This window comes from Caenorhabditis elegans, chromosome II (genome assembly GCF_000002985.6).
Source record: "Caenorhabditis elegans chromosome II".
NCBI lineage: Eukaryota > Metazoa > Nematoda > Chromadorea > Rhabditida > Rhabditidae > Caenorhabditis > Caenorhabditis elegans.
In genome coordinates, this window is record NC_003280.10 from 10,447,210 (window position 1) to 10,462,738 (window position 15,529).

The following is a 15,529-nucleotide window of genomic DNA, read 5'->3' on the forward strand; positions in this document are numbered from 1 at the left end:
AACTGATCAGGTGCCATTGCTCACGTGGCTCCTGGTGATCTTGATTCTATCATCACATAGTTGTCTTTAGAGTTAACTCCGATGTATTGGCTGAATATTGTAGAAAAAGTCCTTGATCTTCTCATGAATACATTCCTCACGATTCACAATCTGCAATAAACCACCAGCAATTAATATTATGGTTATCTAGTACATACGAAAGAATGACCTAGGTTCTTTGCACCCTGTAGAACCTGTTTTTCCGTATCTCTTCATCGTGATTTAATTTGATTCGTCGATCGGTTTCCCCCATGTTATCATAGTGTAAAACCATGATGAAGCCTAATCATGTGGTGTGCACTCATTTTCTTATCATTTTTGCAGAAAAAATGTTTGATGACGAGCCATTCTCGTGGCGTCACATTGACATGCTTCCAGTTGTTAAATTTTTTCGAACCAACTGACGTTGTTGATAGAAAATTCGCATATTTCTTGGAATCATATGTCCTATCTCAGTGCACATGGAACGTCTAAAGAATGTGAGAAAGAACGGCAGAAGCTCATGATTCGATGTTTTTTTCCCATCCAGTCTGGTCAACTGTGATATTCCATGAACAGTCACACGTCTGCTCGTTCTTTCGGCCTGTTTCTTCTGTTCCTCCGCCAAATCACTCGTCATTTGCGTCTTTCTTCTCATGACGACCACTGCATGGATGGCTTTAAATTGTTGGTAGCCAACATTTTTCTTCTTTTTTTTTCTCTGTTTTTCAACTCATTCGGTTAGAGTTTAAGATTCGTTGAGTTTGGCACGTTTTCTGCTTGCAATCGGATATCTGTGGAGTTTAAAACACATATGTTCTTTTCTTTGCAAATTTGCTTGAACTATTCTCAAGTTTTCTCAAAATAATATATTTATCACCTTCTAGTTTTACTGATACGTTTAGTCAGAAGCCTTTTAAAACTATATAATTCTGGGATTTTCTTTTATTACATTCATCCTTACTCAATTTTAATTGCTTCTTTATACTTTATTATTCTATTCTATGATTTTCAGAACTTTAATTTCCACTTTTTCAGCCGAAAAACTAATGTATCGAGTGCTTTTGAGTGGTGCTGCTGGCAGCGGAAAGGGAACAATTGCACGAATGCTCGTGCGAGAATTCGAACCCCTAGGATTCAATTATTTCGCTGCTGGAGACTTTATTCGCGATCATATTGCCAGAGGGACAGGTAAGCATTGATAATTTCTGCCATTTAAAAGAAAATTAGTTTAAAAAAACCATTAAAATTTTGCAGAATTCGGAGTTCGTGCACAATCGTTCCTCAACAAGGGCGAGCACGTTCCAGACAGTATTCTGAACGGAGCCATACTGGCGGAGATGCTTAAAGCAGGACCACGTGTCGTTCTCGACGGATATCCACGAAACATGAGCCAGCTGAAAATGGTTGAAGAGCAGGCGCCGTTGAATTTGATCGTTGAATTGAAGGTTTGTGTTTTTTGTTTTTGAAAAAAAACAAAAATTTTTAAAAGTGGGTTTTTGAAAAAAAAAACAATTTTTAAAAGTGGGTTTTTGAAATAAAATTAAACAAGAAACGAAAAAAAAACAAATATTTTTAAAGGTTCCTCGCAAAGTGCTCATCGATCGTTTGTCAAAGCAATTGGTGCATCCAGCATCCGGAAGAGCATACAATTTGGAAGTGAATCCACCAAAGGAGGAGGTCAGCCGATTTTAAAAAAATTAATTCCTGTTTTAATGAATTATTTACAGGGCAAAGACGATATCACGGGAGAGCCACTGTTCAAGCGAAGCACGGATCAGTTGGAGGTGGCAAGAAGGAGGCTTGAGGTTTACGATAAGACAGAAAACAAGGTGTTGGACTATTATAAGTGAGTTTTGTTTTTGAAAATCTATAAAAAATGTTGAAATGTTGAAAAAAAAACATAAAAATTCTTCGAAGCAATTATTTTGCCTCGGCGATTATTCCATTACGTAATAGGGTTTAAAAATTTCTCCTATTAACCATACACGAAATTTTGTAATTTTTAAACCAAAAACCGACAATTTTTAGTTGGATGCGAATTTTAACTGTAATAAACGTTCGTTTAATTTGTTTTTGCAAATAAATATTTATATTTTAAATGAAAAAATTCGAAAAATCAATGAAAATTCCGCTGCGGCTAAAGTTTGAAACTACAGTACTCCTTAAAGGCGCACACACATTTTTCCATTCAACATAAGTTTGTCCTGTCGAGACCGGGTACCGTATATTTCGCTCAAAATTCCACTTCTATGTAATATACATTTATGGGTAATCAAAAAATGTGACCGTTGTTCAGAAAATAATTCACTTTCAAGAAAATGAAGTATCCTTGTTGAAAACTTAGATGATCAAAAATTAGATTAGACTGCCTAATTTTCAAGATTGAAACCTCTGTCTTCAACAAACCTGTACCTTTTTTTCATAAAAGTAAGCTATTTTTTGAAAAAACGATCTCATTGACATTGTTTGAGAGCGTTATTGGCAAATAGCTAAATTTACTTAATTAACACTTTTCTCATTTCCAGGAAGCAAAACAAGTGCATCACAATGTCTGGTGAATCATCGAAAGCCGTATTCGAGTCGGTTGCCGAAGTGATGCGTCGTGATCTTTTGACGACAACTCCAAGAACTGCATACGCATAAGTTCTACACTGAATACTGTATCCTATTTCTCTAACCATCCAGACCTTTGAACACCCATTGAACCATTTGATTACGGGTTAGTCTCCCTAGAAAATCGAATTAATTCTGCTGTTTTTTCTTCTCTCTTCCTTTCTCCATGAACGCTTTATTTCGGTTTGCCCCATGTTTTCCCCTGTTATCCAACAATTTTCCTATATCTGAAAACGGATTTTTGAAATCCAATATTTCTTAAATTTTTTCTCGACACGACACACATGATTTTATACACATGATTTTTCATTTATTTGTTTTCTTATTTTCTTCTCTTCAAGTTATGGGTATTTTTGCGTGTAAATGAAAATCTTTTCATATTTCTAAAATTTGTTTTCAAGTTCTTCATTTGCGGATTTTGACCGTAGGCTTCATGTTTACAGGATAGAAGAGAAGACAGAGAGAGACGACTTTTTCGCTGAAAATACGGTACCTCGTCTCGACACGACAACTTCTCGATAACTGAACAATATAAAGACATTAATTTTTAACACATCGTGAGAATCGAAAAAATCGATAAAAATTGGGAATAAACGAGAGTTTCAACCTACAGTACTCTTTAAAGGCGCATACTTTTTCTCGTTAAACATAAATTAGTCGTGTCGAGACCAAGTACCAAATTTTTAACGAAAAATTGTAACATTTCGAGTCTGTAATATTTAAGGAAATAATGAATGTCCTCGCAAAAAATATGTTCAAGTAAAGAGAGTGCAAACGCGCTCTGTTGAAAATTCAAAAGAAATGGGAGACGCAGAGGAGAGAAACGAAATTTCCCGATTTCTCTCCTTCATTCGTTTAATTTACAATCTATATTGCAAAAAACTAGATATTTTGTGGCATTTTTACAATTAAAAAACCTTTAAAAAATGGATCACCATGCTATGTACCGAACCGCTGAATTCAACAAAACTACTGTCCGATTATTGGCGGAATTCATCGAAAAGACTGGGCAGAATGCGACGATAGTGAATATGGACAGCTTTTTGGAGTTCTTTGCGTATTTGAATCCCACGGCTCCAATTCCAACGGTTCCAGAAATTGTGAGTTTTATTTATTTTTTTTTTGCAGATTTTTTGCAGAGACTTGAAAAAGTAAATAGTTTTAATATTATAATTTAAAAACATGTATTTCAGGAAAAACAATTATTGCTAAAATCACCGATTCGTTGCATTGTGTGTGGAATGGAAACTGAATCAGATTCCGCAGTGACATTAAGCATCGATAATGCTTCAATTATTCTCACAGCGACAGTAATTGGTTACTGTAGAGATCCAAGTGATGCAGTTAATCAAATTCGAAAGGAGAGTCTTCGAGCATGCACGAAACATTTCAACAGTATTGTAAGTTTTAATTTAAATTGAAAAGGAAAAAATTAAAAAAAAAGATTTAATTCCAGTTCCATGTCATCTTCGAAGGACTGCAAATCGAGAACACCTACTGTGCTCATCATGCAAAATACAGTCTTGCCAATCGTTGGTGCAAAGTCTACACGATGATTCGAGTAAGTTATTTAATTGGAAATTTAATAAAGTTAAATTTAAAATAAAAATTTTCAGTCTTCCCTGGGCGAGCAGTTCACAAAGTTCGATGTGCGCAATTTTAAATCAATATTGCAATCATTTTTGGATACTTTTGGTGAAATTGATGACGACAAAAAGGATAAAGAATCTTCTCATTTTGATGAATGTTTTGAAGAAATGGATTCAGAAAACGTAGAAATTAAAATGGAGAGCCCACAAGAAGAAGCTGCAGAGAAATCGAAGTTTTCTGAAAACCTAGTGGAGGTAAAACTGGAACCAATTGAAACTCATGAACTTGACAAAACTATATCCGACTTTTCTTCAAGTGATATAATTGATTCGTCCCAAAAACTGCAGCAAAATGGTTTTCCTGAAAAAGTGGAGCAAATGGACAAATATAGCAACAAATTGAAAGATGAAGCTTCAGACAAAAAGTATGAAAAGCCAGGAAAAAAGGACTACGTTGAAGAAGAGGGATACTGGGCGCCGATCACCGACAGCGAGGATGATGAAGCCTGAATTTATTTAATCAAACGTTTTGGAAATTTTTTTTGTTTTTGTCAATAAAACCATATAACAATTTTCCTGCACAACCAATACATTGAATCGAATCTTTTAGCCTCCAGAGTGCACAAATCTATAAATTTTTCAGGACTTGTTGTAATTTCGCATGATTTTGATGTGCCTCTTAAAGGCGCCCGGATTTATCCAGATGAGTCTTGGCACGCAAAAAAGTTTTTGCCGTTTTTGATCCATTTTCTGTTAAAAATTATTTTAAATCAGTTTTCGCATTACAAAAACTATTTTTTTTCATCAAAAAATGTGTGATTTTCTGTTTGTCGGCCAGGAAATAAAAAGAAAGCAACACAATTCGCAAAAAACTATGTTTTTTCATTGAGAAATGCAAGGAGAATAAACTAGAAAGCTGCCACAAAAAATAATACCATCAACTTTTATCGTGCCGAGACCCATCTGGATGAATCCGTGCGCCTTTAATAAGAAATGTCAAAATCTTGTGAAATTACAATATATCTATTTTTTGCACAATTAATATTTTGTATCGAGTTATTTAGCGCTGGAAATGCCCGAGAAATATTTCAGATTTCCAAATGTTTTGTTTTATTGCAAAAAACACGAAGACTACTGAACGCGCACACAGCCGAACACCAAATTGTAAACGCGCTCCGCTGAGTGTGCCGAAAAAGTCGGTGGTCGTCGGTGCTTGGTAAATACGTATTGATTTTCCAATTGCCAGCCACGGCAACCGGGTTGCCGAATGACTTGACATGTTTCATCTTCAAACTTACTCTGCATTTATGAACAGGAATGTGGATCCAAAATCGTGGTGGCTCACCGAGAAGGTAATTGCCGAGTTGCCGTAACCTAGCAACCGGCAATTATACCCACATTCTCTCAATTCTTAGTTTTTCCTCACTTCATTTTTTCTGTAGATAAATATCTGAGTTTTCCTTTTATTATTTTAATTCTTTTTTCAGATGTCTAAAATTGCAAAGTTCTACGATGCTATAGAAGAAGGAAGATTTAGATGCAAAATTTGTAATTATATCGGAAAAAGAGGACAACAAGGTGATTTGGATTTAAAAAAACATTTTAGAGATCGACTTTCTGTAAATCTCTAGAGCAAAACCATATAGTTTCTGAATCTAAAAGCTACCGTAGTTTTTTTTTTTTTTAATTTCCATCAATTTCAGTATTTTTTCAGGTTCCACGTATCCACAGATCAAACATATGAAAAGGTTACATCCAAATGAGTTTGCAGAAGTTGACGGATCACAGCCTCCGCAAGTTACTCTCAATACAACTACTCCACCTACAGTACTCCCAGTGGCTCCAAAAGTGGAAAAAATGGAACTGAAAGCAGATGTAGGTATTCTTAATTATAGATACAATTGCAGTTCACATTAATCGGGCAAGATTCAATGAAAAATTAAATTATTCAGTGAGAAAAACAATGTTTAAAAAACGTTATTTTTTTCATCAAAGAATGTTTTAAAAATGTTCAACATTAAAAACAGCCAATTTTTATAAAAAATTTGGCATTTTACCAAAACTTTCAACTTTGGAAGTCGATCAAAAACATCGGTTTTTTCTAAAAATTTGTTGATTACGTTCCAAATACTTATTTTTAAATATGCAATAATTTTCTAAATTTTTATTTTTTATTTTTTTATTTTTTTAATTCCAAATTTTGTAAAAGTAAAGTATAAGTGGAATTTTGGCAATTTACCAAAACGTTAACTGAGATTAAAAAAACCCACATTTTAGACAAGGTGAAATTTATTTCTCAATTATTAAATTTTTCTATTTCAGATGCTTTGCCAGCCATCCGATGAGCAACTGCGATTCCACAATCAAACTACAAATTTAATAACGAGTTTTCTTCGAAAATGTGGATTACCTGCTAATCTTGTTAATAATGCTAGCTTCATCTCTGTCCTACGACATTTAAATCCATTGGTGATGATCCCGAGTGCGGATGTTGTGGTAAGTCAGATCAATGCACTTCAATGTAGATCTTCAACCAATGTTTTTTTTTCAGAATAAATTCATGGATAGTCATGCTCGTGATCCATTTCTCTCATCGACACAGCCTCCGTGTATCATATGTGGAAATGAAGTACCTGGTCACCGAAGCATACGTGTATCTGATGATGATGCTGCGATCTTCTTGACAGCTGCAGTCCTCACTGATCAGAAGACAATACGACAGGCAAAACGGGATATTTTAAGTGAATACCTAACTGTTTGTCTTAGGCATTCACTTCACTATGTATGTATAAGAAAGCATTATTTATGAATATTCTTAATTTCAGTACAAAGCAATGCATAAAACTCTTGGAATGTCTGAGCAAATGGAAAATATTGAGGATCTTCCAGATAATGCCTTTCATACGGGACATTCAATTTTTAACAAAATTCTGAAAATGAGGCAAACACTGGATGATAGGCCACTGGAAGAAGCTAACGAAGACGAATATCGTGCACACTTGAAGCGATGGATGACATCTCATCAACCAAAAGTTTCGAAAAAACGAGTTCAAAAAACAACCATCGCGGATGAGGTACGGCTTAAAAAATAACTAAAAAATAGTACCAAGTTTCAACTTTTTCAGTTATTCCAACTTGCCAATTTCGCAAATCAATCAATTCCACACGAGTTCTTCCAACACATGCTTCAAGATCAAGAAGAACACGAAGCAAAAAGAGTAAAATTAGAAGAACCAGAATTTGAAGAACATTTCGATGAGCAGCCGAGCACCTCATCCTACATGGCAACCGCAACTGCAACAGCAACCGCCACTCCATTTCCATCAAAGATGACAGTTTTGACATTGGCAAATGGCAAAAAAGTGACAAAAGCGCCGTCTCTACCGCCTTCAGTTTTGAACTCTGGAAAGCTTGTAACTTGGAAGGTCTCTAGAAGAACTCATGGATCAACTAGTTCAACTCCCAGAGCTTCTCCCAGCTTACCTGCAGAAGATCATGGCTTCATTCCTGATGCTGATGGTCCTGTATCTGAGATTTTGAACTTTGAAGATTTATTTGTAAGTCGTTCTAAAAATAACTGCAAAATTAATTCTCTTTCTTTTTAGAATTCCTCACTGGTCGATGCACAACTGAGTACAACTTCTGAAGTATAGCTATTTTTTGAAAATTGTCATTTGATCTCCTATTTTTTGTTAGGTTCATAATTTTAATTGTAAAAATCGAATTATATTTTGACACGACAATTCTCAAAAAATCAATTCAAATTAGAAAAACAACGGAAATCTCCCCCCGGAACAACATAACGACCTGAAAACAAATATACAAGCCTGCCTGAACAAGAGATTTCTGCATTCATTTTAGTATCAAATTTCTTTCGCGCCGACTTTGGCCGCACCGAAAACCCAAAGACACAATTTTACACCCAATTTCTAAAATATTCATTTATCTTTCGTCTGCATCTGAAAAAAACGCAAATGTTTTTGTTTGGGGACGCCTCTTTCAGCCACACAAACCTAAATAATTAGGACACACATGCGGATGTGTATTATATATGTTGACCACCCTTCTCGTTTTCGTTTTTTTCACTATAATACGATTATATGCATTCATTTTTTTAGATCGGCTTCTGCTGAATGGCAGTTCATTAAATTTTTCATTGTGAACAAAACTATTATAATAATTTTGAAATGTCGCCAGACTTTGATGAATTTTCAATATCGGCATTTGGGACAGTCTGTGTATTTTAGAGTGAAATTCCGATTGACCGTACCCCTTTGCCTTTTAAAGGGATGCTCCTTTAAAGAATACTGTAATTTCTATCTCCTAGTTGTTGCAAATGGTCGGAAAAGGGGGTTGGGCGTCTGGGACATCCCCGTCAAAGCTTCTAGCACAATACCTCCCCATCTTTAATCATTCCAAAACCATCAAAACATGCCCATTTGCAAATCTCAAAAAGTCACAAAATTCGTCCATTTTCACACGAATCGTGTTTGTTTTCTCGAGGGAGGACCCTTTTGGAGGACCACCGATTGAGTTGACGTACTACTACGGAGACAAGAATAAGAAACAAAGAAAAGGAGAAACAAAAAGAAGATGACGCGAAGAAGAAAATGAAGGAGACCGAGAAGGATTGGGTGGTGGACCACGGAAAAAGACAAGAAGTTTCATTCACATTATCGCGGATTTATATCAATCTTGTACATTCAAGTGTATGCACATTTCAAAGAATTCGAAGCGACAGAGTTTGAACACTTGTTTAAAGTATAGCAGAAGTCAAAAGAGTTGGCTTAGAGATGAGTCCAAGGTTAGGTTTCAGTTGACGTTATAGTCTTGACCTTGTATTTTAGACTATCTAAGACTAATCGTCGACTTAGTTTCTTACCTTATTTGTTTATCTACCCTATCAGATTACCTCTGAACATAGGAGGACTTAATACATCTTTCCATCTCTTTAATAATACAGGCCCATTGAAAAATTGTTTAACAACTCCTTGGATCATAAACTCAAACAAGTTATAATCCACAAAATACTCTAAAACTCAAAACTCTAGATCTCGGACCCACATCAAAGTTTTCACTTGGATTTTCCCGAGGAGATAGAGAAACAACAAAATGCGCGACTCTTCATTTTCATCTCATTCTCTTTTTGTTTAGCTTCTTTTTTTGTTTCTCTGTTGCTCTTTGCTATCAAAATTAGTTTTTTCTCAAGTCCGGTAGTTGTAGTGAATCTCAAAATACTTTTTTGCAACATTTCTACAAATAGTTAAAACATGAAATTCGAAACAGAAAACATATTCTAAAAACGTTTCATTAAAATATTAACTTCAACTGAATTCATTTTTTCAATACCTTATAGTTTTTGTAATAACTTTCCAATCTCCAGTTTATATATTCACAAATTTGTGTTGCAACTATCAAATGGAAATTCCATGTGTTCCACCCGCCTCCCAATCACTTTCTAATGTTGCTCATTTGTTGGTGTTCGGGAACAAGTTTCGGAGCACAAGTAAAACGGAGAAGGGTGTGCGTATGCAACAACGAATTTCCATTCGTGGACGATTTGATTGTCTTCTTCTTCTTTTCCTATTGCTTCTTCTCTTTTGCATTCATCACCCCTCATTTGGACATGAGTGAGAACTCTTAGTATACATTCAAATTGTTATCATACCTTTGAAAAATCGAATTCCTTACCTGATACCGAAATAATGCAAAAAATGGTTTAAAGAATTAGAATGCATCGCTAAAAATTCATACAAATTATGTTTTTTTTCTCAATATCTCTATTCCATTTACTATTTTTCAGGAAACCCAATATGTTTTGTGAGATGAGTAATTTTGACTTTTTCAGGCAAAGTGTGATCATATAGGTATAAGGATAGGAAGAAGGATAAAAATGCATCGATATGTTGCCATTTTCTAGAAGATGACTTCAACTTTTGCTCACTCTACGTCTCCACAACTTCACTAGGTTGAAATTGCCTCGGTTGCGTAGTTTCTGAAGATTTATTTTTGATGATTATTGATCAACATAATGTGAGTTTTTTGGAATGGTAATTGAGATTTTGAGAGGAAATACTAAAAACTGAAGTTTTTGGCACTGAGGGTTGAAATTAAAATTATCACAATAGAAATTTATCCTTGAATTAGTGTTAGGTTATGAACGGTATGAGAGACAATCTCTAGAAAAAAATTGACAACGACAAAAATCCAAATTTTAACAATTTTTATGTCTTGCAACTTTCCAGCAAACACGGATAGTTTTCTAACCAGAATAATAATTTTTTTTTAATTGAATCAAATCATATGATTCCAGGCTGCATATCGAGGAAACTCTAGATTGGATTCAAAGACTGATGGACGGGTTCGAGTTGTGCGTAATAATTCCGCTAGCAATGATTACCACGTTCTTGCTCATTTTTCTGGTAAGACATTAAAATTTGAACAAGATGAGAATAATCATAGGAAAATACAAATTCTAACCTATTGCTCAAAACGAAAAAAAGTGAATTAAAAGAAGGAAGTTAAAGATTCCAAGTCATGTTTCATGCTTAACAATAGTACATCATTAAATCATCAGATAAACGATCTCTCCCCATTTCCAATTTTTTGCGGCCATTTCCAACAAGTGATGGAGGACGGGGGGACCACGTCACAAAAAAGACAATAGCCTTGTGCCCATTTTTGGCACCAGCCGTTCTCGAGGGACTTATTGTAAGAAGCATCAGCTAGCCGCAAAGAGAAAAGAAAAAGAGAAGAGCATTCCTGCTTTTCCGTCTGTTTTTGGTGTTAATACTCAACATTGCTTGTTTGGCAAAACACGAACAAAACAATCACGTCGAGTTATCAGATTTTTCGTTTTGTGCAAACTTTTTACGTTTTGCTAAATATTTTTATAACTCGAATAGACTCAAATTGTTCACAAATCTTTGAAATTTTCTCAAAAATGTTTTTCAAGGTTCAAAATTTCAGAACACTTTTTTGCCCAGAATTCGGCTAGAATTTGCCATTTTACTAGCTAGTAATTTTTTCCAAAAATTTTAAATTTTGATTTAAAATCAAAACTCGATCATTTGTGATCAGAAAAAACGCCCCGCCTCTACCCATTTTTTCTGAAACTAGCTTAGATTTTTTTACTTCAGATTGATGCAGATTTTTGATCTAATGTAAACTTAATCTTTTGATTTTTATTTCCTATTTCTTCAAAAAAGAAACGCTTCCATTTTTAGAACATTTGTCACTTTTATGATGGAACATGAATCCCCCGCAAGTCTTGACAACTTGAAATGCATCGAAAAAAATACCGATTTTTTTGAAACAAAAGTTTTGGAATAAGAAACAACACAAGAAGCTATTCAGAAAGGAGAGTGTCGGTTTTTGAAAAAAAAATATATATGTTCAGGTTTTTTCTTTTGAAAATTTTTTACAAAAGGTAAAAATTACCCCACAAAGTTTATCGAGGTGTTAGAAAGTATAATTTTTATTTTAAAATGAACTAGAATTTTTTAAAGTGTATACAGACAAAGACTAATATATTTTACATTTTTTATAGACCTTATGGATAGGCATGGATAGGCATAAGGCAGGTGCAAACGCCTAAAGACTTCCTCGCTGGGAAGCGAATGTCTTGTTTCTTGGAAAAAAATTTTTAGCGCATCCCTGTTGGCAACCAGAAAAATAAAAATCTATAAATTTTGAAAAACTTAGACCGTTTAAGTGTGTTTTATTCAGATGTTTAGTCCCCATGTTGAGTGAATTTTGACAAAATCCCCCGGAACTGAAGAGCTCTGCAGTAGATAAGACTCATTTTAGAGTCACATACTAAAATATTAATTTTCTAGGAAAAAAAATAACCATGTCAAAAGAAAGCATCTCATCCTATTGGTATACCAACTAAAAAGTGCCGTTTCCCACACTTTGGACTAGTTTCAAAGTGCATTTTTACTCTTCTCATTCTTCTTGTTCTCCTTTTTTTCTTTCAATTCTTTCTTTTTTCCGAGCAGAAACATTTCTTGAGTCTTGAGCATCGGTTTCCAATTATGTTCTCTTCCACGGAAGAAGAAGAAGCATAGCGTCATGGGTGGTGCCACCTCACTCATTATCCCTTCCCACCCTCCACTATCTCTCCCTTACATGTCATTTTTTGCAGTGCATTCGGGTCATTGTCATGTTTTGTTGCACGCGAGCACAACGCAAGAAAGCTGCCGAAAAGATATCCGGGTCATTGAGGAAACACGATTCGGGACCGATGTTTGCAAGATTAGAAGAGTTTGATGTGCTCACTCCACTACAAACTACACCGGCAGTTAGCATTGCTTCCGGTAATTATAAGGTCAGTTGTGCACTCATATTGCAAACCGCAAAAATTATATTCCAGAACTATGGAAGTTCAAGTCCCTCCACATCTTCTGGTTCAGATTCTAGAATACAATTACTACCACCTATACTATCATCATCTTCATCTGATTCTCCACCACCACCAAGAAGGCCGAATCACGGGAAAACACTTATAGTCCCATTGAATGCGTCGAGATGTAAGTTTTTTGAGATTTTGAGATTTCCAAAAACTTGGCTCCATTGATTTTAAAAATTTCAGACAACATTTGATTATGATAAGTTTTTCTGAAAAACTTTCAATTTTTTTGGAGTTTTGAGTTAGAATTCACAATAATAACCCTTGTGGGGGAACAATGCGTAATGATAGAAAATTGTGCAATATTGAACTAATAAACCTTTAAAAGTATAATTTCTTATTTCTATTTGTTTTTGTTAGTCTTTCATGTTGAAAATTTAGTTGAATTCCCTAATGCTTTGAAAAGTATAACAAACAATTTTTACAACCACTTTCACAATATTCGAATTTTTCAGATCGATCCCCAATGACAATGAATCTTGTTGGAACTCCGGATAGTCGCCTGACATCTTTCGAATGTGGGACCACTAAAAGTTGTGCAACAATTCCAGAAGATGATGAGGATGAAATGAATGAGCTTTTGTCGATTGATCGAACTTCATTGTCGGTTTATGAACAACCATCTGGAAGATATGGATATTCTGCTTATAATCTGTGTCTTCCACAGCCGACACCTGAGTTCCAAGTAAGATTATACAAATAGATATTAAATTTTAATTCCGGTAAAGTGTTGAAAAAGTTGAAATATGTTTTTTCATTAAAAAAAACATTTATAAAACGTTATAATTCCCATTTCAGTCGTCATCTTCTGGCTTCTCGCCAATGGTAAGTTTCAGAACAAAAAAGCTCACAATCAGTCCAAAAAGCTTTCAACGTTATCTTACAATCATGCCTAATTATGCTTCGATTCCTTATTTTCTGCGTTACATTGTGACATTGATTTCGATTTTGTCCACCCACTGCCAATCTGATTTATTTTGCTGAAAAACTATTTCTAAACTGTTTATGTAAAAGACATATTTCCAGCTTCCTGCACCAACATATTCTCCACCATCTCTACCATCTGAATCCCCGGCTTCGAAACCTACGAAGATAGATATTCCCGAAGCCATTTTGAATGATAGAGATGATATATTGGACCGAGAAGATGATCACAATGAAGATCAAGTTTCTATTTATGAGTGAGTTTTTAAATTAATTCTTGCATGCTATATTTTTGTTTCAAAAGTTGCTTCTCAAATAACTCATAAATTATATCTCTCATATACAAAAAAATTGGACTCCGTATTAAAATTAAAGTACGGTTCTCAAAATATTTTAATTAATATATTTTTCAAATTACTTGATGAACTCACTTCCCAGTTGTCAATTCAATCGTCATCTCTTTCCTTAACAACCTTGTCGATAATACCAACCCTCCTCTGGAACAAAAGACCATGTACCAGTTTCGCATTGTAAAAGGTGCAAGGTATCCCCCACCTATATCTACTTGTATCTCATAGTGGGAAGAAGGTCGAACGCTGGTTAATAACCAAATGGGGCGTGGTCTACCGGACCGTATATATATGAACAACCGGAAGAATAAGAATCATTCATTCTGGAAATCTTCCAGTTGTTAGCTACCTAACTCTTTCTTTCCCCTACTTTCAATTCTTGCTTTCAAAATGGAGTACTCTTACATTCCATCCGCAGCTCTTTACAACAATGCTGATATTTTCCAATTCTTCCCTCGGAACAAGCGTCTCAATTCTCATCAAAAGTCTCGCCTTGATGAGCATGCTCGGAAAATGGCTGCTTTCATGATGGAGAGACAAGAAGAATACCGCTACTACGAGAACTTGGCCAATCAGGAACAGTTCTCCGATGACAATGGAATGGAATCAGGATTCTGCAGTGGAGCCACTTCAACTGGACAATCAGCTTCAACATCTCCTGCTCCAGTTCAGCTCATTCCAAACCCATTCTTTGATCCAGAATATGTTGCTGCCAAAACTCAGTCTCCAGTGAAGCTCGTCACCAACCCATTCTTCAATCCAGAGCTTGTCGAGGAAATCAAGAAGAAGTCCCAGAAGAGAAACGAGAAGTCTGCTCCTGTTTCTGCCTAGTTAAAATTAATTTTCTGTTTATTTTTTTTGTACCTTTGTATCGTTTTGGCTTTCGTACTGGTTCCAATTTTCGTGTACCCCTTGAAATTTTTTTCCGGTTTTCCTATTTCTACTTCTTTTTTGTTCTTTTTTTCTTGGATTTTTCTAATATCAATAAAGTAATATTTTTTAAATGAGTTTTTCCAACATACCTAGCTTTCATAGCGTTTAAGATAAATTCAAAGTTAACAATCAATTTCAGATTCTCCCGAGTCTCTGATCCAAATTCTGAGCATTCTTCATCAAACTCCATCAGTGATAGCTTCTATTTGAACAATTTTGATGTGATATCTTCAGCAGCTAGTGAGTATTACACAGTCCCCCTCAACAAAATTAAACAAAACTTTAAGATTCTCAAATCTTCGAAGCGAGTATATGCGGGGAATCTGATGTGGCATCGAAATTTCAGCTTCACAGGTAAATTGAGTTTTGTATTGATTCTTAGTTTTTTAATATAAAACTGAAAGTTATCAGAAAAATTTTTATTTCTCATCGGAAGATGCTTGCTTACTTTTAAATCAAATCAGAATGTATATTCAGAATCGAAGAAGAGTCCGAAAACGGCGATGAGCAAAGTTGTGCGGGAGCCCATGATCCACTGATCAACAGTATGACCCATAGTCCTTCTCAATTTTTTCCACGGAGTATCTCACAACAATTTGATATGATGAGACTACAATAAATGTGTTTTGTATTATTATAATTCTGCTTTGAAACGGGAACTAATAATATTGATTTATCAAATATATACG

At 35.0% G+C, this 15,529-nt stretch overlaps 5 protein-coding genes across 7 annotated transcripts; all 5 read left to right on the forward strand.

The window, feature by feature from the left end:
- The first annotated feature begins 1,056 nt into the window (after positions 1–1,056).
- On the forward strand, positions 1,057–3,013 carry ZK673.2 (putative adenylate kinase isoenzyme ZK673.2). Its single transcript, NM_063844.7, has 5 exons — positions 1,057–1,209; positions 1,276–1,466; positions 1,600–1,698; positions 1,749–1,867; positions 2,547–3,013. Exons 1-5 carry the CDS (start codon positions 1,068–1,070, stop codon positions 2,662–2,664), a joined length of 669 nt encoding a protein of 222 aa, NP_496245.1. The 5' UTR covers positions 1,057–1,067; the 3' UTR covers positions 2,665–3,013.
- lin-56 lies at positions 2,798–4,796 on the forward strand. Its single transcript, NM_063845.5, has 4 exons — positions 2,798–3,734; positions 3,828–4,034; positions 4,091–4,195; positions 4,251–4,796. Exons 1-4 carry the CDS (start codon positions 3,561–3,563, stop codon positions 4,731–4,733), a joined length of 969 nt encoding a protein of 322 aa, NP_496246.1. The 5' UTR covers positions 2,798–3,560; the 3' UTR covers positions 4,734–4,796.
- A 914-nt stretch (positions 4,797–5,710) lies between these two features.
- ZK673.4 (uncharacterized protein) lies at positions 5,711–7,995 on the forward strand (the record flags this gene model as incomplete). The annotated part of the gene is made up of 7 exons (NM_063846.6): positions 5,711–5,801; positions 5,938–6,098; positions 6,546–6,719; positions 6,775–7,005; positions 7,049–7,297; positions 7,349–7,780; positions 7,829–7,995. 7 exons carry the CDS (start codon positions 5,711–5,713, stop codon positions 7,874–7,876), a joined length of 1,386 nt encoding a protein of 461 aa, NP_496247.2. The 3' UTR covers positions 7,877–7,995.
- Positions 7,996–10,069: 2,074 nt separating this feature from the next.
- Positions 10,070–15,509, forward strand: ZK673.11 (Protein aurora borealis; the record flags this gene model as incomplete). 3 transcript variants are annotated; one of them, NM_001383935.1, is made up of 9 exons in its annotated part: positions 10,070–10,256; positions 10,537–10,645; positions 12,370–12,552; positions 12,598–12,754; positions 13,089–13,318; positions 13,660–13,814; positions 14,980–15,080; positions 15,128–15,194; positions 15,318–15,509. In NM_001383935.1, 7 exons carry the CDS (start codon positions 12,388–12,390, stop codon positions 15,457–15,459), a joined length of 1,017 nt encoding a protein of 338 aa, NP_001370214.1. The 3 variants fall into 3 exon arrangements, with proteins under 3 accessions (NP_001370214.1, NP_001254250.1, NP_001040834.1); NM_001267321.3 differs by lacking the exon at positions 10,070–10,256 and adding an exon at positions 13,432–13,458 and having other exon boundaries at positions 10,577–10,645; positions 15,318–15,459; NM_001047369.5 differs by lacking the exons at positions 10,070–10,256; positions 10,537–10,645 and adding an exon at positions 13,432–13,458 and having other exon boundaries at positions 15,318–15,475.
- On the forward strand, positions 14,298–14,738 carry ZK673.5 (uncharacterized protein; the record flags this gene model as incomplete). Its single annotated transcript, NM_063847.3, has 1 exon — positions 14,298–14,738. One exon carries the CDS (start codon positions 14,298–14,300, stop codon positions 14,736–14,738), a length of 441 nt encoding a protein of 146 aa, NP_496248.1.
- Positions 15,510–15,529: the final 20 nt, after the last annotated feature.